Source organism: Opisthorchis viverrini, assembly GCF_000715545.1.
Source record: "Opisthorchis viverrini unplaced genomic scaffold opera_v5_14, whole genome shotgun sequence".
Lineage (NCBI taxonomy): Eukaryota > Metazoa > Platyhelminthes > Trematoda > Opisthorchiida > Opisthorchiidae > Opisthorchis > Opisthorchis viverrini.
In genome coordinates this window covers 1,655,423-1,680,843 of record NW_008751670.1, presented here as the reverse complement: position 1 = coordinate 1,680,843, position 25,421 = coordinate 1,655,423, and the positions used below count along the sequence as shown (strand labels likewise).

The 25,421-nt window shown below is 44.6% G+C and overlaps 2 protein-coding genes across 2 annotated transcripts in view; one reads left to right on the top strand and one right to left on the bottom strand.

Annotated features, from left to right (window-relative positions):
- Positions 1 to 12,803, top strand: part of T265_01323 (hypothetical protein) — a gene marked incomplete at both ends in the record, with an annotated part of 56,957 nt that extends 44,154 nt beyond the window's left edge. Inside the window, 6 exons of the mRNA XM_009165329.1 lie at positions 9,067 to 9,297; positions 9,337 to 9,459; positions 9,583 to 9,738; positions 9,783 to 9,897; positions 10,899 to 10,966; positions 12,538 to 12,803. Of these exons, the coding sequence (XP_009163593.1) occupies positions 9,067 to 9,297; positions 9,337 to 9,459; positions 9,583 to 9,738; positions 9,783 to 9,897; positions 10,899 to 10,966; positions 12,538 to 12,726 (882 nt within the window). The remainder of the gene's footprint in view (positions 1 to 9,066; positions 9,298 to 9,336; positions 9,460 to 9,582; positions 9,739 to 9,782; positions 9,898 to 10,898; positions 10,967 to 12,537) is intronic.
- A 748-nt stretch (positions 12,804 to 13,551) lies between these two features.
- Positions 13,552 to 21,188, bottom strand: T265_01322 (hypothetical protein; the record flags this gene model as incomplete). The annotated part of the gene is made up of 4 exons (XM_009165328.1): positions 13,552 to 13,670; positions 16,594 to 16,701; positions 19,164 to 19,394; positions 21,164 to 21,188. The coding sequence occupies 4 exons, from the start codon at positions 21,186 to 21,188 to the stop codon at positions 13,552 to 13,554; spliced, it is 483 nt and encodes a 160-aa protein (XP_009163592.1).
- Positions 21,189 to 25,421: the final 4,233 nt, after the last annotated feature.

Sequence of the window (25,421 nt, the reverse complement as noted above, 5' to 3'; positions counted from 1 at the left end):
ATAGAAAACTATCTGAAGGGGGATCGAATTCTGGAAGAGAGTACAACAGCGTTCGTCTTCAATACGACTTATTGTGCGAAACCCCCCCAAAAGACATATCGCCCTCAAGAGAGCCCAAATCCCTATTTGTCCGCGCTGGCCTCCTTTTGGGAGATCACTCTAATCTGTTCCTTCGCTTTTACGGTAACTTTGTATTTGACGCCATGTGCGGCTGTACAAACTCTGCTTTCACTGTACAGGCCTCTTCCGGGCAATTATTTTCGGACCTATCAAAGTGACTGACAATACAACACAAGGTAGATACTGATTCCTAGCCGGAAGATCCGCTATTCGAATGGTTCTTGGTTGCGCGTTTCTAAGCCGGTCACGTAGATTCATGCTTCCCACAGACTGCGCGGCTCCCATACGCCATGCGGTCACCACGGATGAACGACAGCATAATGCTTCAGACGCCTGAGAGTGATTTGAAGGACTTAGTGAATGGGCATTGCTATATAGGCTACTTGTTCAGAGCTTGACAAGCATTCCGTCGCCATTCAAGTAGACATCATTAGCGGTGTGCATGGTTTCGCCAAGGTACACCTGAATTTTGTTATGAAATTACATCCATACTGTATTTCGTTGCCTAGCGACTGGACCTCCGTTTTCCTTGAAAACAATGTCCGCAATAAAACAGCCTCTCAATTAGGCGATAAAACCCCTAATTAGGGCGATTTCGAATGAGCCTGTGATGCCTCACGCTTAGAAACGCATTCCTTCTTTACTAAGCGAATCCCTTACCATGGATAGTAAAAGTGTGGCATTCGTAAGATATATTATGTGACTTTATATTTTTTGCAATCAACCGGGGCGAATTGGTTGCGGCGACCTTTTATCGGTAGTTTTGTAGCCACCATACTTGGAATCTTTTGTTTCGCGCGCGTGGATCTTCATTAATTGAGTACCAGCACACAGTATAGTAATCCGAAAGATGATACTCCGATTTTCCAGAGTTCCGGATTCATATCCAAATACTGGAGGTTAGCCAGCATCGAACCCCTTTTACATCAAAGAAAACTATTTCTTGGGTTTCTGAAGTTGTCAGAAGTCATGCGGTCTACTTCCTTGCGTCATGCCCGTCTTCACTTCTCTGCCAACATGTATTGCAGACCTGAGACTCCTATGATTCGTTAGCGAATGGTTAGAGTGGTCAACACACCGGGCAGTTCCATCAGTTTTAATCTTCGTATTGTGCAATCACTTCGTTTCGAAGGTCGACGAATGTGTATCAAAATTGCTCTGTTTTGCCGTATTCCAATAGACCTGGTAGCCTTGCGGGACCTTGTTTACTATTTCTTGGTCGGAGCAGCCGGGTGCCGCGTACTCTTCTTTATTCCACGTATACGCCAATGGGGAAGTTAGGAAGTCTTCCTATAGTCATGGGTCTTATCCTTAGTTTTAACTACAGCTAATTCCCATTTCACTAACAATGTGAAATGGGCCACGAAATCACTGTGGCCACACAGGGTTTAGGTTTTTGACATGGACATGACCTTGCTGCTTGGCCTTGATCACGTCGTTCGCATGCTGACGCATCGTCGACGGACTGCAACTTGACACCAGGTTGACACAGAAAATCACGAAACCATCCTGGGCGGGAAATAGCTATCGGATTTCGTGGGAGGAAGATTCTTGGCCTTTGGGAGTGAGCGCGAGCTCACGGACAGTTGCACAGAAAATGATTTAGGTCCTTTGATAACACTAGAAAGGTCAAACGAAGGGAGTCGACAACTTTGCATGACCAAGGAATTTGATTCGATAGTCCGCTCTCCACACCATAGAAGCCTTGTCTGTTCCAGACATCCCAAGATGAAGCAGTACGGTTTTCCGAGTCTTCAAAGCTATCAATTGTAGGGGCACTAAGATTCGTCAAATCCACTCTGTTTTTAGATACATCGTCAGCGTTATCGGGCAAACGAACGGTGCGAGTTTGTTTCCTTCATATGTCCTGCTGACAGCCATAGTTCTCAGCTGACTGTTTCTGTAATCGTTTGGGCTTTTGAACGAGTGACAACCGTTTATGTATACCATCCGTTGTCACTGGCCCTTAGCTCTGTTGTATCACTGTCCTAATAATCCCCCACCCCTCGTTGAAACTCCAAGTAGGGTGATGGTACTGCTCGAGACTAGTTTGTCTTCCATGTAGTTATCGGTTGAATCATTCTGCTGCTGTCAGTGCTTCACAGCTCGAAAGTGTACTGTTGATCATTCAGAACACCTTTTGTGAGACTAAAAGGATGAAAACCACCGTCGATCCTGTTGTTGTTTTGCTCACCGAGCTTGATTCGCCGGTCATTGACCACCTACAAAACCTAGGAAAGTATTCGAAAACCCGGGAGGATTCACTGACAAGTTCTACTCATCAGGAACAAAGAATTCGGATAATTGTTGGCTTGAATTTCGGTTTCGAACGGATGTGGGAGAACCTAAACCTCACTTAGAATGCCCACAGGTAAGGTTCCAATACAATCGTGCACCGGCGTATGGTGTGCAGCTTTTCGAGAAGCATGCCATAGTATATTTGCTTACACACGAGCCTTGATCATCATAGATATTCGCACACTCCAACCATTCCGTAATATCGTAAAAAAATCATATTCCAATAATTGCGTAGGTTGAGGCAGGATTTTTCGCTGGCAATAGAACTTCTGTGCTCATAGGATTCCGTCATCAAGTTGTAGCACTGAAGTGATATTCGACGTTAATGAGTGAATTTTTATTCACATCACTCGTCTGGATAATCTTACTTCTGTCCTCGCGCAATTGTTCTGACTAGTTCACCCCAAAGGACGGCTATACTACATTATTAGGCAGTCCCGTTCTGAGTACTCATTCTCCAATGGCGTTGAGTCATTCGAGACAAGATCTAAGCTTGTAGGTGACTTTAAACTGGTCAGTGTCAAGAGTAATAGAATAGCCAGCGGATTTTTTATCAATGTTCTGCCTCCAAACCACGTACAACAGGAAAAGTGACCCTCAAAATTAAGCAAAACGTTCATTGATAGCTGGTGAGCTGAACCAGTGTGGTGGATGTATATTAGCTCATGGCATTTGCCTAATTGACCTTCGATCTTTTCTGGGGGAGTCTGATCAAGATTGGCTTTAAAACGCTGCGAAAAGTGGTCACTTCAGAAAAGACTCACTGTAGTCGTGTGACTGCAATAAATATCCCCAAGAGTTACGATGAGGTTCCACTGACCTTGTCCGCATCTCGGCTATCATTCACATGGAGACCGTTGTTCAAAGGCACTGGTGCCAGAGATGTTCAACATGTGCTTTTGGAGTAGCGGGAACTTGCTCGCATCAAATGACCGAAATTCCAGTTATACTTCCACAGAGGATATAGTCAAGTCAAATCAATCAGGATCACTTGCCGGGACTGCTCTTAGAGACCTGAACCATCAGTGTCATCCCCGCCCATCTTTTCAAAGGTGCGGTGATCATACCGTGAACTTAGAATGAGTCTTCGGGTCTGGCTTGAGCCGCTGTCACACAGATTCTGCGTTACGACCATCTCTGTGCCGCATGAACACATTGAGTAACGCGTCAAGTTCGAATAGGATATTGGAACAACTTCGCTCAACGTCAGTGGCTTCTTAGCTCGGCCAGTACCATTAGCTTGAAAACCCTACCGCTTGCAGCCACCCAAGTGGGTATTCCTGAGAGTTCTGAGTGCTCATAAGCGCTAATTGTCTAGACTTGGAAATAGGGGAAGACAATGTATTGGATTCTGAAGAAACGTTTCACTGTACGCTCCTTACAGGCTGGGGGTTCGCATGGTTGTGCAGTGATCAGTCGCGTGATGCTTTGTTCGAGGAGCTCCGTCGTCTAGCAAGTTTGATGGCTATCGCGTTCTGCACAATGATAGTAAAATCGTTGAGAATATCTGCGGAAGTGGTGCCGAGTAGCCGATTTTTGTGAAGATTTTCCCATGTTGGTTAAACCAGGCAGCCACGTGTGCGTGGGCGAAGTGACATGACAGGCCTTGTGGCAGAATGTCACGTGACCGGTCCTGTTATATCAACTGGAAAAAAAACCCGATGAAGCGCCTAGTGGATGACTCTTTCGGGACTGACCAAATCTTTGCTCAGATTGTGTGAACCTTCAGTATCCAATGTGTCGATTCCTTTTTAAAAAGCGTTAGCACAGGATTTCTGAGACGTTAGATGACTCGGAATTAAGATAGTATCAGTCAGCTAACCAGATACCGAGCATCGGTCGGAATCCTGCCATGTTTTGGTTTCTTTGTGACGCGAATTCAGTCTGCACCTACCTGGTTCCGAAAAATATTCTGGTATTTATATCTGAAATATCCTTCTGTAAAGCACACACTGCGACAGTTTTACGATCCATTTTTTGCCCGCAATTTCATGATCGCATTTTTGTTGCAAGTCTACTAATTTTAATGGTGGTCGAGTGACATGTATCCCATGGATCCCAGGCAAGAACCGTATTTTCATCGACCGAGACAGATTTACAAGGGCGCGCACAGCTCATTCATGCATCCGACCGGTGATCTCAGACTTGGAGGCTCTCCTTTGAACACATACGTTACAGGCATTGGTGAAAAGTGTACATGATTACAACCAAAAGGCTAGACCCTGTTCTTATATCTAACCAAGCATTGTCTCGATGGTCAAGCACATCCCCGAATGGTATAATGCTAAATTCAATGTCCATCATCCGATTGAATGCATATCCCTTATCGAAACAGCTGCAGTGGGCGTGCCTAACTGACTCCATTTCCAAGGTTTTTGGTTTTAGACATCTCAGTGGGTAAAGATCAGACTTACTGACTGGATAGTCCGTGGTTCGAATCCAACCTCCGTATCTCAACTGCTCCTGTCTAGGCTTGGACAACCTGGCAGTAGCCCTTCCTTGTGTTTCCCACTGACTGGATAGTCCGTGGTTCGAATCCAACCTCCGTATCTCAACTGCTCCTGTCTAGGCTTGGACAACCTGGCAGTAGCCCTTCCCTTGTGTTTCCCTCGGGCGTCACGGCATCTGGGCACTAAAAGTATGCTGCAGCTGAACGATTATTATTAATAATCTTATTAGTTACAGGCATTTTTACTGTTCACCCGCCAACGTAAAGGTTCATACTACTGGTGAAACATGTGAGCAGGGTCTGGCCAAGCGTCAAAGGGCCGTCCAGTCTTCTGATAAAAGGTTGGCATGGAATTCACTGAACTGCCTTGCAGTGTACGTTCATTGTTGGTTAATATTCAAACAAAGCCCAGGCAAGTGCAAGAGGGCACTTGAGAATGTTCACTTTCCAAAATATGAGGTTTTTAATTTCGTGTCTGATAGCTTGTAACCGCTTAGTTTGTGTTGGCCAATAGACAGATCTATACTCTCTCTTCCTCTCACCAGTAGCACGTCCCCATTCTGTTGTTTCCTCATTATTTTGCCAGCTCAGTTGTATACCGGACTTGGTAGTCTCCCACTTAGTTATGATCTAGATATGCTAATATCTGGGACCTAACTGCTTCTGCTTGCTCTCGGTTGCTTTCCGGTGGTTGCTTATTTGGAAATATCCTGTGGAAGAAATTTTCAGTTCGCTGAAATCATCTCCTCCAGAGGGGTCGAATGTTTGGAAGTTGCCTATTGGATGGGGACTACTTTAGTTCGAGTTGGGTCGAAAATCACCTGAGGGTTTATGTGAGCTTTATGGAAAGCCCAACAAAAATAAAATCCCATACGCATGGAAGGACACATTCAGTAGCGATGAAGCCTCGTATATTTGTAACCAAGTGTTTTTCGAGGCCTCCATGGGTGACTTGCTTTTCCGATCTTCCTACCAAACCGACTGATCACTGCTTTCATTTCTACTTCAGCTATCTATATGACACTGCCTGTGTTTGTTCGTTGGTTTCGTTCTGCCTAACCATGTACTCATGGCTTCGCAACGCCTCTCGCTTTATTATACCACCAAGACGAACATATTCGGCCTCCGCTCTGCAGCAGCATCTTTTCGAGAGGATTTCCACATTCGGACCGATATCCGTTGCAGAGTTTATGAAAGAATCCCTAACCAACCCCCTCCATGTTAGTTTGTGTTGTCTATATATTTATCCGCTGATTGGTGCAACTTAGGGTTACTACATGAAGTCGGACGTTTTCGGCAAATTCGGCGATTTTATCACATCACCAGAAATTTGTCAAATCTTTGGCGAGGTAACTCTTCATTGAAACTTCCTCACTGTTGTCCTGTCATCAGCTGATCGGTGTTTGGTTTGTAAACGAATGGCAAGAACTTCAACGCCCACAATCTTTTTCGTTCATTGAACTGGGTCCCGGCCGAGGAACTCTGGTCTGCGACATACTTCGAGTGAGTGTATTACTTCTGGTTCCTTATCACCTGTATTATAAGGTGTTGTCTATCCCAGATTAGTACAGTTGAACTGTTTCGTCCCCAGTTGAGGAGGCATCGTCAGTTGACCCAATCAACAGCGCACTGATAATGTCTCCTTGACTGGAGACGAAACGTTTGCAAGCCAATTACTGGCAAACAGATCAACAGCCATCTGATCAGCCAATTGCAATCACACCCGAGCTACCAATATTTCGTCATATGCCTCTGCGTTATAGCACCCCAGTCGAGAATATGATGGAACCAAATGCCACCACACTGTATCTCCTACCTCTTCCGAACTGTAAATTGGACAGTTTACCGTTAAGCCAAGCGCTATGGGCTCTTTGAGTCGCGCGCTTATACTTCCTTATGGCGTGAAAGTCTTCAGGACAGGACACTTACTCGTCCAGTGCCTGGTTGGTCTGCCTAGTAAGGGTTTGCTTGTTTTCAATATCATGCGTACGGCGAGATGCAACTTTGCTTGAGGCGGTTTTGCTGTTGCTGCCTTGGTCTATCAGTAGCTGCACTTCTATTCATCCTGACCGTTAATTTTCCTCCCTCTTTTTGGGACACAATTCCCGCTTTTTCTTTGTGCTTGAATAAACCGATTGGGTGTTGGACTATTATTCGGTGTACTTCTTCTGAGTTCCACCTAACGAGTGCTCGCCTGTTTTCGGTTGCATCTGTGTGAATCTTCCCTGTGTTTACCCTACCTGCTTTACTTAATGCGGTTTCCCAAATGACTTGATTCTGTTGATTTCGTCTATCGCAACAGTGAAAGCACGCGGCGTGATGAAACCACATTTTCAGTCCATCGACGCGTGGAATCCAAGCTTATCGACGTCACTTCAGTCACCTTCAGTCAGAGCATAGTGATAATGGAAGCAGTTGTGTCCTTAGTCGCATGGACAGATTCCACAGGACACTTCCGAATCACTGAAGCCGGCAGTGTCGAGTTAGTGTGCTCAAATCCTCTATAGCACAGAAGCGTTTGAGTACCGCTTCACTGGCATCATCATCATCGATGGCATGACATCAGTGTCCAACACCGGTGCTTCACTGCCGCTTTACTGGACGGAAAACAGTGCCAGGAACACTAAGTATCTTCCACAAACACATCGATCCGAAGACTCCAAACCCCGATGATGTCCAGCTCTTAAGAGCCTAGCTAGCCTCACAACTAAAGGGGAAAATGAAACGGATGACAGATAGGTACACGCGGTCCTTGGTTTACGAGTCTCTATAGTAACTTCTTTGACTGAAAAGAGCTGAGTCTTGCGCAGTCGATGAATAGCTCCATTTCTTCAAAGACCTTACATCTTGGAAGTCCAATCGAGCCATGCACTCGGAAAGTTGGGATTCGTTCGGTCCACTCACTCCTCACCTGCTGACTGAGAAATTGGCGATAAAAAATCCCGTCTCATGGTCCATTTTTAAGGGTAAAGTCATCAGTGCGAGTGAGTAGCTGTTACAGACTGTTGTTACTTTTCCAAGATAATTAGGTAGTACGCCGTACGTAATCTTTAGTGCATAGTCCTACTGAAAATCTATTGTCGTTGGAAATAGCCGTTATCCTCGTCCCTGAATAATCATTGTCGTGGACGCCTTCGCCTGAACATAATACGACCTTATCAAGTTTATAAGGTTCGCTGAAACATTTACCTGAGACAGATTATTATGGGTTAATTGCATTTGTAGCGGTCGCTAACTATAGTGTGGGACAAACGCGGATAATTACCGCCGACCGAAATCCAATGCTTTGACTCTGTGTGGATTTATCAGGCAGTAGAGAGCCTGAGGTGAGACCAGCGCCCCACAGTATCTGACATCACTATCAGACACGAATGACACAAATTCCATAGATCGCCCTCCATGCAACTAACAGCTGTTCGATGAGGGTGAACTCCAGTTTCTATCATCCTGCTGGCGACGCTCAGTTTTCGCAGTCAACACCGAAGTTTAAAACAATCGGTGACTTTGAACAAAGATCAACTGACCCCATATGTTTTAGAGCCAATCCGATTGTGGACCAGTCACACACTTCACAGCCAACGAAGCATACGAAGAGCGGCGAACAATGTTGTTTATAGTCCAATAAAAACCCATGGCTTCGCATCAATGAAATGATACTTCCCCGGAGTTAAGTGACTCCTTTTAAGTCGGTTTACTGGAACGCATCACTACGTGCGTTGTCTTTTGTTTGTACCGATCTGTTCTTGCCTAGAAGCACCCAACCGCAGTGAACAGTGGTTCAGATCGATTCACCCAGAGAGAGAAAATCTCATTCGTTCGTATCTCTGCCTGTGTGTGTGAGGGCATGTACTAGTGAGGCGTTCAAATCGAGATCAGGTCCACTGGGGCTGTGAAAACTCCAGCAAGTCTCACTCGGTCATCATATTATCATATATATCATCGGTCATCTCGGTCAGTTGCTTCGTAGCAAAAATTGTATAAAAGACTGAAACAGTCATCATCTACCCTATCTGTTGGTCTGCTCAAAGTCGAAGAGGGAAATAGATTGATGGCTTTCAATTTACTGACTTTTTCCTCATCCTGTTTCTCAATCCTATGGTCCTATGTTTGCTATTGTATTTTTGTGCACACGCTCTTGGGGACAAAACATAAGTAAGTTCAGACGGACCTTAAGCATACTTTTGTTTGCTTTTCTGTAGGTATTTTCTAGATTCCCTTCTGTATACAACGCGTTGACGCTTCATTTGGTCGAAGTCAGTCCTGCAATGCGTTCGCTACAACAAGATTCCATTGGGAAAACAGTCGAGAAACTGGGTTTGCCTGCACCGTCAACCGTGTGGCACACAGACTTTCGAGATGTTCCCCATGGGCAACCAGCTTTTATCTTGGCCCATGAATTTTTGGATGCTCTGCCTGTTCACCAGTTCCAAGTACGTTGACCGATAGTTTCTAATCAACCCGTCTCACAGAAGGATCCTAATGGCCAGTGGCATGAAGTTCTAGTTGGTTTATCCGAAGAAGACAGCGGAGAAAGTAAACTCTGTTTCGTTCAAGCACCAAACAGGACACCTGCTCAGGTCGCCTATCTACCAGTATGTCTCTGTTTTCTTTCCGAACTAGCACGATAAAGTAGATCCGATCAGCTTAGCCATCGCTGAAATTCGATAGTCTGTAACTGACATGTCTCTCCTGCCTTTCATCCACTTTCTTCGCAGCTTGTTGCCACTCTGCTGGAAGGGCGCGAATTTTGTGAACTCTCTCCCCGGGCGCTTCTACTAACCGACGAGATTTGTCAACGGATCGCACAGGACGGTGGTGCAGCATTGCTTGTTGACTACGGTCATTTGGGTGACAAGAAGAACACGTTTCGTGTACGTCGATCCCTTTCGACCCTTTTTATGCTAATCAAAAATAGGGCTTCAGAAAGCACCAAGTTTGTGATCCGCTGCTAGATCCGGGAGGTATTGATCTAACTTGCGACGTGGATTTCTCATTCATACGGAAAAGAGCCCATGATTCTGGTTGCGCAGGTGGGTTCCTGTTAACCGAAGTGGTCGGGTTTTTTTGTCTCATTCTGATCTCTGTTACTGCAAGATAAATGTCGTTTCATTAGCAATCGATAAATCGTTAACTTTCACTTTAGATTACGTCGCCTAAGGCAGACAATATTTCCGAAAGGCCGAAAGGTACTCCAAAACTGTTTCATCCTTAGTAGACATTACGATTCTGTATTCGATCTCCTGGATTCTGTGCTGAAAATTTAGTCGTTTAGGCGCTGAACACCACTGTTGAGCAAGAGCCAGTCAGTCTGCAGAGCTGCTACCCCGTACCCTTGCACAAAGAAACTTCAGAATGTGCTCTACTGATGGTACGTGAGTAGTCTGTCCAAATCGGAAAAACTCTAGTTTTCCTGACCTACCAGTGCCTCAAGATGTGCGACCGATGCCGCGACACACGCTATAAAACCACGCGATAGATGATGACAGGCCCCTTATCCTGAATCTTTTAAAACGAATCACACTTTCGCTGGCCAGCCATTGTTCGAAACTGTAGTGCTTAGCACCCATAACTAGTGTTGTTGGTTCAATTATACCGTAGTATCCGGGAGATTCAGACCGCAATTTCCAAAAAGAATGAAACAGCTGTGCGTCGTTTCTAGTTTTTCTCTGAATTTTACAGTTTATCTTCCGATGAGTTCTGACTATCAGACGCTTGGCATGTCGAAATTGGTCTACCTTGGCTGTCGTCCAAACGGGCACTACGACTTAAATCATATTAGTCTCATGCGATTCGCTAATTTTTCGTTTTCAAATTGCCTCCAATAAGATAATAAGTATGTAATAATTAATAATTGTCAAGCACGTTTTCACATTGTACCGTAATATAATACCTGGTCGTACTTCCTTGTAAGTGATTTTTTGATATTAAGATCCATTCCTCTCTACCATTCCACGATCTGGTGGCTAATGGAAGCCATTCTGATGTCAGAAATCTCTCCAGGCTGTTTTCATCCATCACATTTTTATTCTAGTGGATGTCTTTGGACCGGAATCTCAGGCCTTTTTTCTGATCAACATGGGTCTACTTACCCGGTTAAAAGTGAGTCCACCAGGTCACCGTGTTTGTCACGTGAGTCTGGCGTTTTTTGTGTAGTGATCCACAAATTATGACTGAACACTAGCTTTGCGCTGTCGCTCTACAGATTAAGTAGATGATGATGGGCGAAGAATGGTACGCGTTTCAATCAGCATGCTGGCTAATTTTGTTTCTATTTGCCTGTTTGGGGATAGATTTGCTTCACTTGTATCCAAATCACGTTACATGTAACTGCTGTCAGCGTCTGACATAAGTAACGTGCTCTGGGTTACAGTCACAGTCAGATGAATCCCATAGTAAAATGGGTAGTAATTTCACAGTTACTGGTATGTGTTTCGGTTACTGTTCAGTCCTGTAGGACTTCTACCGGGGGGGGGGGGCGGTAGCAGTCTTTGTGAGGGCGCCAGAACGCCTGCTATGAGCTGACACTGTCACGCAGTTCGAGATCGCGCAACATTTGATCCATGGGCTGTCTACCCGGTGGCCCGTAGTTCTAGTCCGCCTCTGACCTATTGATTGCTGCTGTTGCATGCTATCCATGAGCTAGGGCGTTACAGCCGAAAGATCACGTAAAAGAAAATCCACGAAACATTTTGTAGAGACACCGGTTGATAACTATGGATCTAGGACGCTCTGATGGCACTATTTGCTGTGAACTTGGAGTAAATTTTTGTTGGGCTTGGTCGCTCATAACCCACCTTACATCCCTTTGGAACAGCGCTATGATCCTTTGCTTGCAATCACCAAAAAAGTAAAGCTTCGAGACGTGCAACCTGACGGAATTACGAGGGCTGTGGTATTCGCAGGTTGACGAAGCCTAAACAGGGATGACCGGGAAGCCGGAAATACTTTCAAACAGCATAGCCCTCCCTCAGGATCACGTACCCTAAGCCCTCAGCTATCTTCAGTTTCGTGGCCCTGACTGTCCCTCATTGTGCCGAAACTGTTGTGGAAAAACCAGCCGCTTTGTGAAACTTTCGAGTTTCATCCCTTGCCACGGACTGATCGACTCATCCGAACTCGGATTTCAATGGTCCCATGCGTCTTGTCTCATAGATGAGAGATAACTTTTGCGTGAGGCTTCACTCAGTCCTATTCTGTGAAGCGGTTTTGCAAGCCTCTGACGACAGTGCTCGCTATATAGTTACAGTGGGACCTGTCTCATTTAGCTGTCCGGTTCTGTTTTATGTTGCTACTCTGGTACGTCAATTATTTAGTCACCGCGGGAGTTGTTCTATGACAAGGCCGTTCACGTTCAAACGGCAGGTTAGAAATAACGTGAGTACAGCTGGAGAGTAGATAGATGTATTCGTTCCATTCACTTGGTAAAAATTCTTGTGGAAAGCCTTGTCGGAAGTGAACATGTTACGTGGCGTAAGGGGTGGCCGACATCCCCACCGCAGCCGTGTTAGCGGCCAAGAGTCTTGTGTTAATTGAGGTCCCGTTTGGTTCCGTGGTGTCTAACAACACAACTCTCCAAGTTTTCACTATGCAACTTCACACAGCTCACTTACTAAATTGGTTTGCTTCTGTTTTAATTTCTCCAACCCGCCTTCTCGTCTTACCATCCACAGGTCCTTGCTTCTCAGTGTAACTCAGCAGCGCATCGTGAAGAGCTCATTTCTGGATGCGAAATGTTGATTACTGGAGAACAAATGGGTGAACGGTTTAAATTCCTGGCCATTGTTCAAAAACCTCATAACAATGCTGGACGTCAGCTACCAGGCTTTTTCGCCCTTCCCGGAACCCCGTACGCCGAATAGAGGTTGTGCTGACTTCTGCCTTGCAACAGTTTTGTAAATCTTTTTAAAATGCAAGCGCCTTCATTCCTGTGTTCGACTCTGTGCTTGGTCTGGCGGTGCTATCCGATTCCGCTAAGTTGGCAAACAATCCACGAGCATTTCCTTGCTTCCTGATAATCTTTTCCTTAATGTGTCCCAACGCGAATCGGTGGTTCTGTTCAGGTGGGACATACCTAGGATAATTGAACCTTCCTTTTTAGGCAGACCTCCCCGGAATGGAAGGATCGTGAGTTCACTCTATGTGAATCTAATAGCAACCTCGAGAATGAAAAACGCTGGGATAGGTTGTCATGTTGAGACGTACTGGTATGGCTTTTTGGAGACTGCTTGCCTAGTATGTACTATATATATATAATATTTGCATATATGTCTGGGTGTCCTGAATGGATTCCAACCTACGCACAACCATTAACTGCATAAGCACATCTACGGCAGTGAAGTACCGCTGTGGCTTTCAGCGATGACAATCATTGTCAGTCCCCGGTCATCCTATTTTCTAACTTCTGTAACTGCGTGATAATGTAGCGAGAAGATTGATGACCGCATCAGCTGTTGCGACCAGTCAAACAACCAACACATCATAAAGGAAACTACTCACAAGGTTGCTGAAAACTCTTTGACAGCCCACGATCGGTTTCGCCCTTCTTAGGGCTCATCAGGTAGGCGCAGTCCCCGAGTTTCCGTCAACCTAATGATCTAGTTGAACCCAAATTGGACTGTTGTCGAGAAGTACACTCATTTGCAAATCAATTCGGTTTTCACGGGAGACTCAATTGAAGCTCCCATTTATGATGTTCTTCGACTGAATGTGCGATATCTCGAATATCGTGCCAACTGAATCATGAGGCGGCCTGTGTGCAGCACATTCAGTTGGAGGACATCATAAACGAGAGATTCAATTGAGTCTACCGTGAGAACCAAACCAGCAAATCAGTTTAAGTATGGACAGAGTTCCCACCTACGTACCAACCGTTATTGTACCTTCCCTGATATGCAATATACGCTTGTTGTTCCCTTCCTTCTATTGGGTTTCCTACTTGCCAGCTGGTCCTGCTGCTCACTGGGACAGTAAATTGTCGCGCATGCGTATTCGCTGGACTAGTATCGGTGTTATCCACTCATCAGACGAGACCCTATCATGATGTACCTTGCCAGCACAAACCCCCTTACCAGCGTTTGCTCCTCTGTAGATGCACTGAACCGTTCCATCCTCTCGGGATAGGCGATCTGCTCTCAACTAAGTGTATCCGTTTGCATTTTTTATGTTCGCATGACTGTAAACGTTTTACGGTATGTGCCAGTGAGTGCTAGCTGGCACATAACCCACGCCTAATTGTTCGTCGGTTCAAGAAAGATTCACTATCGTGCGGATTCGTGTACCAACAATTTTGGTTACATGAAGCGTTTAGTGCGCGAGTTGTCTTTTCTTGTAAGCAATGAATTATTCGTTTCGAGAAACGAAAAGTATCTCATGTAGCACGTTCCTTCCTTCAGTATTACTCCATCCCAGGCAAGACCTAATTGTATCCAAATAACACTTAATACATAACTCCAGAAAACATCAGTGCCTCTAAATTCCCCGAATGACATTGGACTACTCAAAGTGTTGACATCGCTCATACAACAGCAGACTTGAGTTCTGGTACGCAAGTGCTGTATTTCTTTTCCGCGTGTTATTTCTGTGCTTTGTTTTAACTGGTCTAATTAGCGAAACCTATCATAACCATACCTTTATCCCGTTAACAAAAGCCCAGATGATTAGTGCGGTGAAGAGAATGAATGCCTGTTTAGTAAGTGTTGTTGCCACGACTTACCTGCCATTTCACCAAGGCCCACTGGGGCGCCTAAGTTGTTTGACGGAGAGGAAACAGGTAGTCTGACGAATGAGAAACGCAGTGAGATGATTGTGAGAGTTTAAAGATAGCAAATGCCTTTGTGCCCAATCACTAAATAGGGTAATTTCAGACAGTAAATGGGTTCAGATTTGTCAGAAACATCCTTCTGTTACCAGGACAGAATCTAGCACCCAAAATTGATGGACAGGTAGGTACTAATAGGTTACTAATGTGAAAGTTCACCTTATGAGCACTTGTAGTGAACAATAGCCCGTCTTCAGACCAATCAGTTGGCTTCAAAACAATTCTTGGCCTGACGCACCACAATAGGTGAAAATCTTTATTTCACTTAAATGGAAGTTCGTCCCTTTTATTTTCTCAAGGCCTCACTACTATCCAACCCATCTTAATTCGCTAAAAATAACGAACCCTAGATCTCAGGATGCACCTAACAAGGTCACACGTACAGAAACGTTCTTGTCACTGTTTTGACCCGTGGCACCTGTCAGTTTGTGAATTGTTGTTCCTTAGTTTGCAGTGACATAAAAATGACGGATAAACTTCGTGTTTGACACGGTCGTATGTTCCCCTGACCTCAAATTTAAGGCACCGTCCTGAGGTCATGGTTTCAGAACTTTATTTTTACACCACAGTGTGATAGTTGGTGAAGTAAACAAATTTCTGATCCTGGGGCAAACATTTTTAGTCACTTGAACTGAGTAGCATAATTCCGCTTCAAAAACAGTGTTTGTTTCACGTGTTTAGATGGAACGCAAAGGAATTCACTGTGTTAGTCTGAGAATCAGTCGTTCTGGCTTCGATTTATTAATCGGTAAGGCTACCTAGAGTGATGAGTAGATGTCTGCCTTAGGCCAGGTTGCACAATCAAGCGCTTCGTAATCGTTAAATCGAGCCTAAACCAAGCGAAACCATTTGCTCAGATTAGTTTGGGTACGAATTCGTGATGTAGACAACGAATTGATCTTATCCAATAGAAATCTCAGTTCATCGATCACTTGACTGCTACCGCACCGAGGCTAGAATTTCACTCAGGCCATTGTGAGGTGTATTCTGTCAAATAACTTGAGATTCCTAGAACGCCATCAATTAATCAATCACGGCTAGCACTCTACGCTGAGGAGAGCTGGACTTTGATCCTATCTAACCATGAATTTATTGCGACCAAATCAAACTGACCAGTATTTCCAGTAAATGGAAAGAAGATGACCGCGAAGCGCTTATGATGGAAACTCTACTTCTTCCAACGACATTTAGATGTTGTCTACGTACAAGACAAACTTCTTTGAAAGCATTCATCACATTTCTTTTTAATCTTTCGGACTGAGGTTGGATTATGTAAACAGTTTTCGATCTACTACTGTCTTTTATAAGGCTGTGTACAAAAAGTCCCCCACGGGGGCTTCTTGCTTTCTTCGCATGCCCGATTTGTTTTATGTCCTTTATTCTGGCAGAACAGAATGAAGGTACTGTCTTCTCTATGCACACAGCAGGTGTCTCAGAGAAGTCCCACCTCTCTAAAAGCATCCATTTATCCCAAACTTGTGAATCAAAGACCTCATTTGAAACTGCTTGGTAGTTTATTATTCAAAATATCACACGTCTACCAAGGTCACTCCATTTTTCTGTAACAGCTTAGTGTTTCGATCAAATAAGGATAACGTCTGAGAATCTGGTGCCAACTGAGTACGTCCTGAGTGAAATTCTCTCGAGCAAAGCAACAGATGGGAAGTGGCGAATATATAGCATTTGCTCCCGTTTCGTTACCAGTCAGTTTTAATGGATATAATTCCTGTGTAACATCTTATTGTTGTATCGTGGGTGGCCGTCTTTTTGGCTACGCCTGCACTGAGCCCGCCAGACCACGCGATAAGAAGACAGAGAACTCGGGACACGGCTGTATTGTCAGGACAAAACATACAGAGCTTCTGCGTAAATATATTGGATGACTAAACGGCCAGATATGGTCGTTCACTTGCTCGGTCTGTACAGCCAATGGCGGTGTTCCGGTCGTGAACACTTTCAGGTCCACTCCACTGGTTGTATGTTGCTAAGCCGTGTTTAGTGGGCTCCGCCAACGCACCTGCTTTCCGGACGTGTCGTGCCGATGGCGACCTTGGAAATGCATCACTCTCTGCACATGTACTTTTTCCATGTCTGGGCCCGTCCTGACAGACTGCAACAGTGTGTCAAAAAGAAGGTATTTTTGTGCCGAAAACCACGGTAAAGCTGTTTCAGCTTTGTTGGGAATCATCAGCTAAGAGTATCCCATAGGTCTGTATGATGTTTCGAACCTCTGGCCTCTCTTCTATGTGAGATTCAAGCACGCTGTTGATCAGCCACTCATGGACAAGCGGTAACGTCTTCAACTACGAGCCGGAAGGTCACGGATTTGAGTCTCCGTAGGGATTAGTGAGCTGTGCGCCGCTACTGATCAGACAAATGTGCAGTGTTCCTTGGTCTTTCGGTGTAGACTGACTTCACTTGCATGAGGGAATCTCGACTGATTCGGATCTACATGTGAAAGCCACCATAGCCCAGCTCTTCATAAGCAGACTCCAATTGTTCAAACAAAAATACTGCTTGACCAAACGATGCCTAGGTTAGATGTGTGGGTTTACAGTTGAACAGGGAACTTACACAGTATATGAAACATATCATAGTCAAGAACACATGCAGGAAACTAGGAAGCAAGACATTTTTTGTCTGAAATGAGCATGTTTCTGTCTTCATTTGAATGGATAACATCATAGTCGTCTCAAAACGCGGGTGGAATCTCAAAATGTTGTCGAACCACTCCACGTCAGACATGAGTGAAGTGTACCGTGTCTCGCGTCCTCAGGTGCGTCGTCCAAGCGATTGATGCAGGAGTACGATACGCTAAACGATTGTACTAAACATGCAAACTAACAGCCCAGCGTTATAGGAGACTGATGCAGGTGGATGTACTGACTAATCGTGTTGGAAAACGAGTAAATACGGCTAATAATCCGCGATCTTTCTTAAGTATACCCAATATGAAGACAATCACCTTCCATAGAAGGCACTGACCAGAAATGGGAAGAACAAGATGACCAGGCTGCTCGAAGTATCGTTCTACGTAGCGCATAGCTACAGAGGCCTTCTAATGCCCTGTAAATTAAGACATCCATCAACTCCACCGGGTAATTTATCAGTTTTGTAATGGACTGAAGTAGTCAACCAGTCCCATAATACTTGAGAGATGGGCACATCAGGTCCTCTGCACCTCTAGTATTTATTTTCAGTTCACTGAACAGAACCATCTGCTGTTGGTCTTTAAGTTCATTTTTTCAACAGCACCAAGTCTCCTGGCAATAGGCACTTATTATAGGAGCACTCGACCTTCTTCCGAAATAGTTCTGATGTGCCTGAGAACAGTGATACGACTAGAAACGTTAGAAACGAACTCTTCGTTCGCGGGATCCACTCGCAAATGCCTCGCAGCATCCCACTTTTTCGGAGTGCTGAATAAAAGATGAAGAAGGAAGAAGTTGGGCGAAATTTCGCATAACTCTGAAGCAAATATTCTGGATCGAATTCATCCTTTTGCCTTTGCCATTTGGAATATGCCCACGTCCCACCTCATAATCTGTCGATCCACCGAGCACGCTTAACGGTCATCATTGAGGTAGCGAGGTGTGTGTCAGAAAACTACGGTAGATGTCTTGGAACTGCACTGAAACCACAAATGATAATTAGTTCATTGTCTTGCTGAAGAACATCTAATATATATTGTCGAGTTCCATATATCCAAAACACACACAAGAGCGCCATACCCACCTATTTCCACCAGACGGAGAATAGGCCCCCGTTAGAGCTCTAACTGTGAGAATCCATAATAGCAGGACACATTGTAACGCAATCGGAAGCAACGGTAGAAAAGGTTCTTGAAGAAAACACCCGAGTAGTGAATAAAACGAGACTGCTGTGCTATAATGACGCACCGGGAGGAACGTAGAGTGCAGCTACCACCAATTTGATCATGTTTAGGTCAAGTTAGATAATACTATATCATTGGTCGATACTGGAGCAACATTTCTGTCTGATGATTGGACAGCACCTTCAAGATTCTCCTCCAACTAGATAAAAATGGTGTTTGTAGTGTTGAGACCGAAAGATTACAGTTGTGTGTAAGGCTGATATGTCATAATAAATACCATGTGATCATGCGAGCGACTATGAAGTGATATACAAAGGCACTTTTGATGTTTTCAGTGAGAAGTTGATTGCGCGGTAGAATCCCGTCGCACTTCGCCAATCTTGATTCTGACTTGGGAGATGCAGACAGAAGCCACTCCGCCTGTGGGCAGCTTCCAGATAGCCTATATGAGCGGAACAAACGGAATTCCAAATTTTCGAGAAATACACTCATTTGCAAATCAATTTGGTTTTCACGAGAGACTCAACTAAATCTCTCTTTTATTATATTCTACAACTGAATGATCTGCACACAGGCCACCTCATGTTTCAGTTGGCTCAATATTCTAGATATCGCGGTATATTTTCATAAAGGAAACTACTCACAAGGTTGCAGATGGGTGTATTTCTCGAAAACAGTCCGATTTGGGTTCAAGTAGAACATAAGGTTGACGGAAACTCGCGGACTCCACCTACCTGACGAGCTTGAAGCGGAAGGGCGAAACCGGTCGTGGGCTGCCGAAGAGTTTTCAGCAACTTTGTGAGTAGGGCTTCCAAGTTCTTCATCGTCATTAGCAGTAGCAATATCCCAAAGAACGGAAGTGAGGAATCTGAGGTCTCCCAATATATTATCATACAAAAAAAAATCGACTCCACATTTGACATCCCATACGGTCGCTTGGTTTCTCTGGCGGAATTTTTCAGGAACCGATTTGAAAATATCATAGCTGTTTCAACGCCATATAACTTGAGAGTGATTTAGAGCAAAGTCACTTGGCCAAAACCGGGACATCGAGACTCAAAGAAGACCCCCTTGGCCGCCTATATTTTTAGAAATGCAGGTGGTAACGTCCAGGCCAAGGAATCCATTGACCGCTCAACAGTAGTCATTTATGGAGAGAATCAAGACTACTTTGCTAATCATGGATATTCCTCCCAGCCTTACGACTTGATGGTAATCCATCAAACACAGGACATCAAATAGGTAAGTGGCTTTTTGCTCCTCCTTTGGCCATTGTCCAAAAGTATTTTCGCACTCAGCTATGATTGGCGAATAGTTTTGGCGTTTCCGAGTAAGGAATGAATTTGCGGATAGGTCGTTCTTGGGGGGTGGGTTGTACACCACCTCCAAAGCCAACCCACACACACTCTGCCGATTCCCTATCCCCAAACGATGACCTGAACTTTTGCGCTGAGGCTTGGCATGAAAAAAAAATTCCAATATTCCTCCCAGCCTTACGACTTGATGGTAATCCATCAAACACAGGACATCAAATAGGTAAGTGGCTTTTTGCTCCTCCTTTGGCCATTGTCCAAAAGTATTTTCGCACTCAGCTATGATTGGCGAATAGTTTTGGCGTTTCCGAGTAAGGAATGAATTTGCGGATAGGTCGTTCTTGGGGGGTGGGTTGTACACCACCTCCAAAGCCAACCCACACACACTCTGCCGATTCCCTATCCCCAAACGATGACCTGAACTTTTGCGCTGAGGCTTGGCATGAAAAAAAAAACATTCCAAAGGTTATCTGTACTTGCGGTACAAGGTTGTTTGAGCTGCGACAATACCAGATGGGCATCCAATCATGGTCCATGTGACACACCTTCCATCTAGTGTGATATTCTCGCACATCTGACTGACACTTTGAGGTCAATGCCCTGTTCTACTACTCATTCCAACAATGTAGCGACCGGTATTTTACGTTTGACAGGAACAAAATGATATAACTTCCTGCTGGTATGCCGACAGGTGAGAAATTGATACGGGAAAATATCAAAATGGACGACAATTCTATGACCATTCCGGTTTCTGTGAGCGAGTGATCATGAAAGTTAAAAACAAAACTGAACAACTACCACAAGCAAAGACTAGAACACTGAGTGCCTTTATTTTCACTCTTCTTCACGTTAGCAAGTTCCCAGATTTTTTATTAAGGTCACCTGACATAAAACTCAAGATACCCACTTACACAATCTAAAGATGACGCAACACTAAGAGCGAGATGTCCTGAGGGGTGCATAGCTTCCCGGATTTCATGCGGGCCCTCCAACACCGCATGAATACCTCTTGGACAACTTAAGTTTGATACCAAATTATCTTTAAGTCACAAGCGAGCCACCACGATGTTCATACGGTCTTGGGGCGCCTGGACGCCAGAGTGGTGTTGATAGGTGAGCTCAGTTGTTACCATAATTCGAGGACCAGTGAAGACCGATTTCGGACTCGATATATCATTCTCATGCGGTCTTGTGATCTGAAGATAACCTCAAATGAATAAATGCACTATGATGACACGATGTTACAGTGCTCAGAAACCAGCCTGGACTGTGCGATTGAGGCATATGGCGAACTCACTTTTGAATTCTCTAAGGGCGGTCACTTGACTCACAAGGATGTGTCATGTCTTCGACCATGTTTTAGCTGATTGCTTTCTGTGAACAGTGTATATCGGATACTGAATCGCAGGTATATGACCTTTTGGCAAATGACGCACGTAGTGTATAACGGGGCAATCACAATCGCTCCTTTTAGGTTAGAACGTGAAGTCTATTTTCCGGATTTCTGGGTGCACTCTGGGAAAATGATCTCTCCTCTGCCACCTAAGGTTGCGCCCCGCCTATGCAGGTGTTCCATGGTAGTATGGCGTCTATCGATTAGAATATGTTGTAAATATACCTGGAAACAAAAAATCCAAAGGTAAAAGACGAGAACCTGATGTCTTGGTGTGAGCGAACATTAAAATGAATGACATATTTTCTCTTCACGAAAAACTCGTGACGGCAGCAAATACTGTCGGATCTGACCAATTTTCAGGAGCTTGGGATTCGACTATGATTGTCCTTCGGAGCAGCGTCGCTGTTTGATGGATAACACCCTGGTGTTTACGAGGGAGGAGTGTTACATTTTGGACTGCCTGCTGTTTTCCACCTCCCTGTTGAAGTGTTTGACATTCCCGTCGTCAGATGATTGGTCAGCCATCAAGACAGACAAATCTCTGGTCAAAACAGTTCCGCGCCAAACTCCGCCCATCGGGCGGAAAAACAGACTGTTCACCCCCCCCCCCCCTCTCTCTCTCTAAGTGAAACACTAATGCTTCATTCAACACTATCAGCGACATAGCATCACCAGGCCACTGTTGGTAGTAAAACCAAAATAACTGGATATATCCGGTACAACTTGCAGCGTCGTCCCCAGATTCTGTCAAATCCTCATGGATTTACACAAAACCTATCATCATCAAGGTTTCCTAATGACTTTGGAACAAGTAAGCAATATTCTCTGTAAAGTTGGGTGTCACTTTTTCAAATAGGCACCATGGCATTTTTAGTGCAGTATAAAACCTGTAACACAGTATGCGCACCGTACAGCGTGCGCCCCTCTTAATAACCAGGTGTCGCTATATTCCAGAATCAGGCCGGTGCATCCTGGTCCTAGTGAGGATTACACACCTAGGTTAGGGTACCAGTGGGCTATTCCGATCCATATAGTTGAGGGGCGAGATGGTTAGAGCCCAAGTGGTTGGAACGCCAGTATACTGACCGGAAGGTTCGTGGTTCGAACCCGACCTCTGCTTCTCGACTTCCTCCGTCTAGGCTTTGGCAACCTAGCAGTATTTCATCCATAGTGTTTCCTTCGGGTGGCGTAACAGCTAGGCACCGGAAGGGAGCTATGACTGAACGAATTACCAGTCTCATTGTTTGACCAAGAATGTGGTTTGAGCTATTGTTCAAATTACAAAAAGCTGCTCAGATCCAGATAAACTGTTTTCCTCACTGGGATTCATCAAATCGACCAACAGGAAGTTGTTGATTAGCAGTTTCAAGATAGAGCTCCATCCGAAAGGCATTGGGCGAAAAGACCTGTATGACTGTGCTTTCCAGGATCCGTTCACACTTTCCCCACTCAAGTTCCAAGCTCGTAGACCATCGCAGAGGTTCACTGAATTGCTACATGAACACTTCACTGGTTGTCGGGTCTTTTTAGAAAACGCCCACTTGAGTGAGGGAAGTCTTTTCTATATTTCATCTTCACGGTCCTATAAATTCATTAGAAGATCCAAGTCAGTCAGTACATAAATGTTCGAATAGTCAACAACTACCAAACCACATGTCAGGTGAACAGTTGTGTGTGGACTCTTTTGAAATTAAAGATGTGCTTGTTAGAAACTTCTGAACAGATACCCAAGAAAATTACTTTACCCGAAGGAGTATTCCAAATCCATCTATGGATATATTTCAGTTCGTCTGGTTAAGTCAATGGCTGGTCACCCCAGGGATCACACATTTGAACCGCACTCAGACTTTAAGTGAGTCTGAAACTGCGAAGCCAAATGAATTTTCTCCGACAAGGTCGCGGGTTCGAAGCCCGGTAAATAATAGCTAAAACGCTCACCCTTTTAATCAACTCTAAACGAACCCAGTCTGTGATGACAACTTAGGCACAATGACTCTTGCATCGGACTGTCCTAATGCGTTATGTGATTATAACTAGCAAGAAAGAATGCACGACGACCCAAATTTCCAAAAGAGTTAAACCGCTCCCCAGGCTCCTCTAAGATTATTGCATATCAGACGCAGGCTCGATAACGAAAAACAATATCCTTATCTGATGAGCTCAAAGAAGGGTGAAACCGGTCGTGGGCTGTCGAGCAGTAGCCTTGCGATTAGCATGTTGACCAAGAAGATATACTTCGATATCTCGAATATCGTATCAACTGAAAAATCAGGTGGCCTTCGCACAGCATCTTCAGCTGGAGAATACCATAAATGGGTGACTCGGCTGGGATTCAGTTGAGTGTCTTGTTACCACAGACGGCGAGATGGCTCATTGGCTAGAGCGCAAATTTACTGATCAAAAGGTCCGTGGTTCGAACCTAACCTTTGCCTCTCGACTTCCCCTCTCTAGGCGTAGACAAGTTGACAGTATCCCAACCCTTGCGCTTGCTTCTGGTGGCATGACAGTTGGGCCCCGAAAGGGTGCTACAACTAAATGACTCTTGTCACAACCTAGTTAGTTTTCAAATGAGTGTATCAGGTCTTTTCTTGTTTTTCCGATTATATTCCGTGGGAATGAATCTATCTGTTCTTGCCAATCAATAAAAAAAGACAACTTTTCCTAGACAGGTTTTGTTACCACAGTAACTCTGTATGAGTATATACAGGAAGTTGATCGCCAAGTATTCGGGAGGAGGGGCGAGAATACTCAAATCTCAGAGCTTGCTACAGACTTCCGATTGCTGCTGGAACTTTAGCGTTTGGATGATAAATTGAGTGTTACTGAGTTCACTCACTTATTGGAAATTTAAGAAACACTTTGGCATATAGTCTACTTCGCTTCCCTTTTTGTGATATGATGAGATGTTAGATTCATCTCTACAATACGTGATTGAGAAGGGGTGAATGCGACAAGCCCACCCACAGCAAGCCTATCAAACGTTTGATCTCTTTCTCTTGTTTTTACCAAAGTTTCTCGCCGATAGAGATCTTTTTATCGTCCAATGGATGAACGCTATTTTCCATGTCGACCTCATTCCGCATCGTGGTACTAAATTGATAGTTATATGCGGGAATTTCTCGCGTCATCGAGGTCGCATTTCCAAGATATTTGATTGTTGGAACAGATTAGTGAAATCCTGTGAATATCCATAGTGGTTATCGACCCACTGTAACCCAGCTCCTTACAAAGAAGTGAATGCTGGTCGATATATTTGAGCTTGACTGGGAATCACAAACAAACACGTTTTTTACGGAAATGATCAGGACTTAAATGAGTAGTCGATTCATCGTTTCATACCGCATATTATCTTCAATATCCACTGTGCTTAGTATAACTTCGACGTGCATCACTGACTGGTGTTTCGCTCACACAGTGGGTAAATTTCTCGATCAAGCCAAGATTGTCCCACATAACAGGCCCGATGATGTGCCAGAATAGTAGGTCGGCAGTATTTGTGGCACCAACTGTTTTGCATAAGAAGTAGGGGACAAATCTGGGCCAGTGCACTTCACTTGTGGGATTCCTTTTTGTAACGTGCGTGTTGGACCAAGACGGTCACAGCCACCAGGTCTGGTCATCTAATTATTACCTCGAGTTATTGGCAATTACCTCGCGTCAACTTCTAAACTGTTACGTTGTGTTCATTAGGTCGTTTAACCTCGCTTCAAATACTCTGTTTCGCTGCATTCGAATGGTCTTTTTCCAATTGTCTTTGTTTTGACAACATAGCTGCATTGTGCTACCGGAAACGTTCTTTTTGTCATATCCTGCCACCCTAATATCTATCTTCTGGATTGAGTTCATTTGATATTAGTTGCAGTTGGCAATTTGATTTGACAAAGAATCATCCCGTGCTTGTCATCAAGGTGACCTGGTGAAGTTTGGCACCATTCGGACAAGGAAGGCTGAAGGCGAACCCTTTCAATTTCGTAGACCATGAGAGCATCAACGCATTTAGTTCATCGTTTTGGGAGGCCAACAATAAAAAACAGCCCTTAGGAATAAGGACGAGATTGGAGTGTGCCGTCCGTATTCTCACTTGATTTCGAAGATGGCTTGACCTGCCGCTATGGGCTGTCTTCGAGCTGTTTTAATTCTCGGAAACATGTCTGTAATAAAAAAAACCAAGTGTCATAACGCCGAAAACGTGT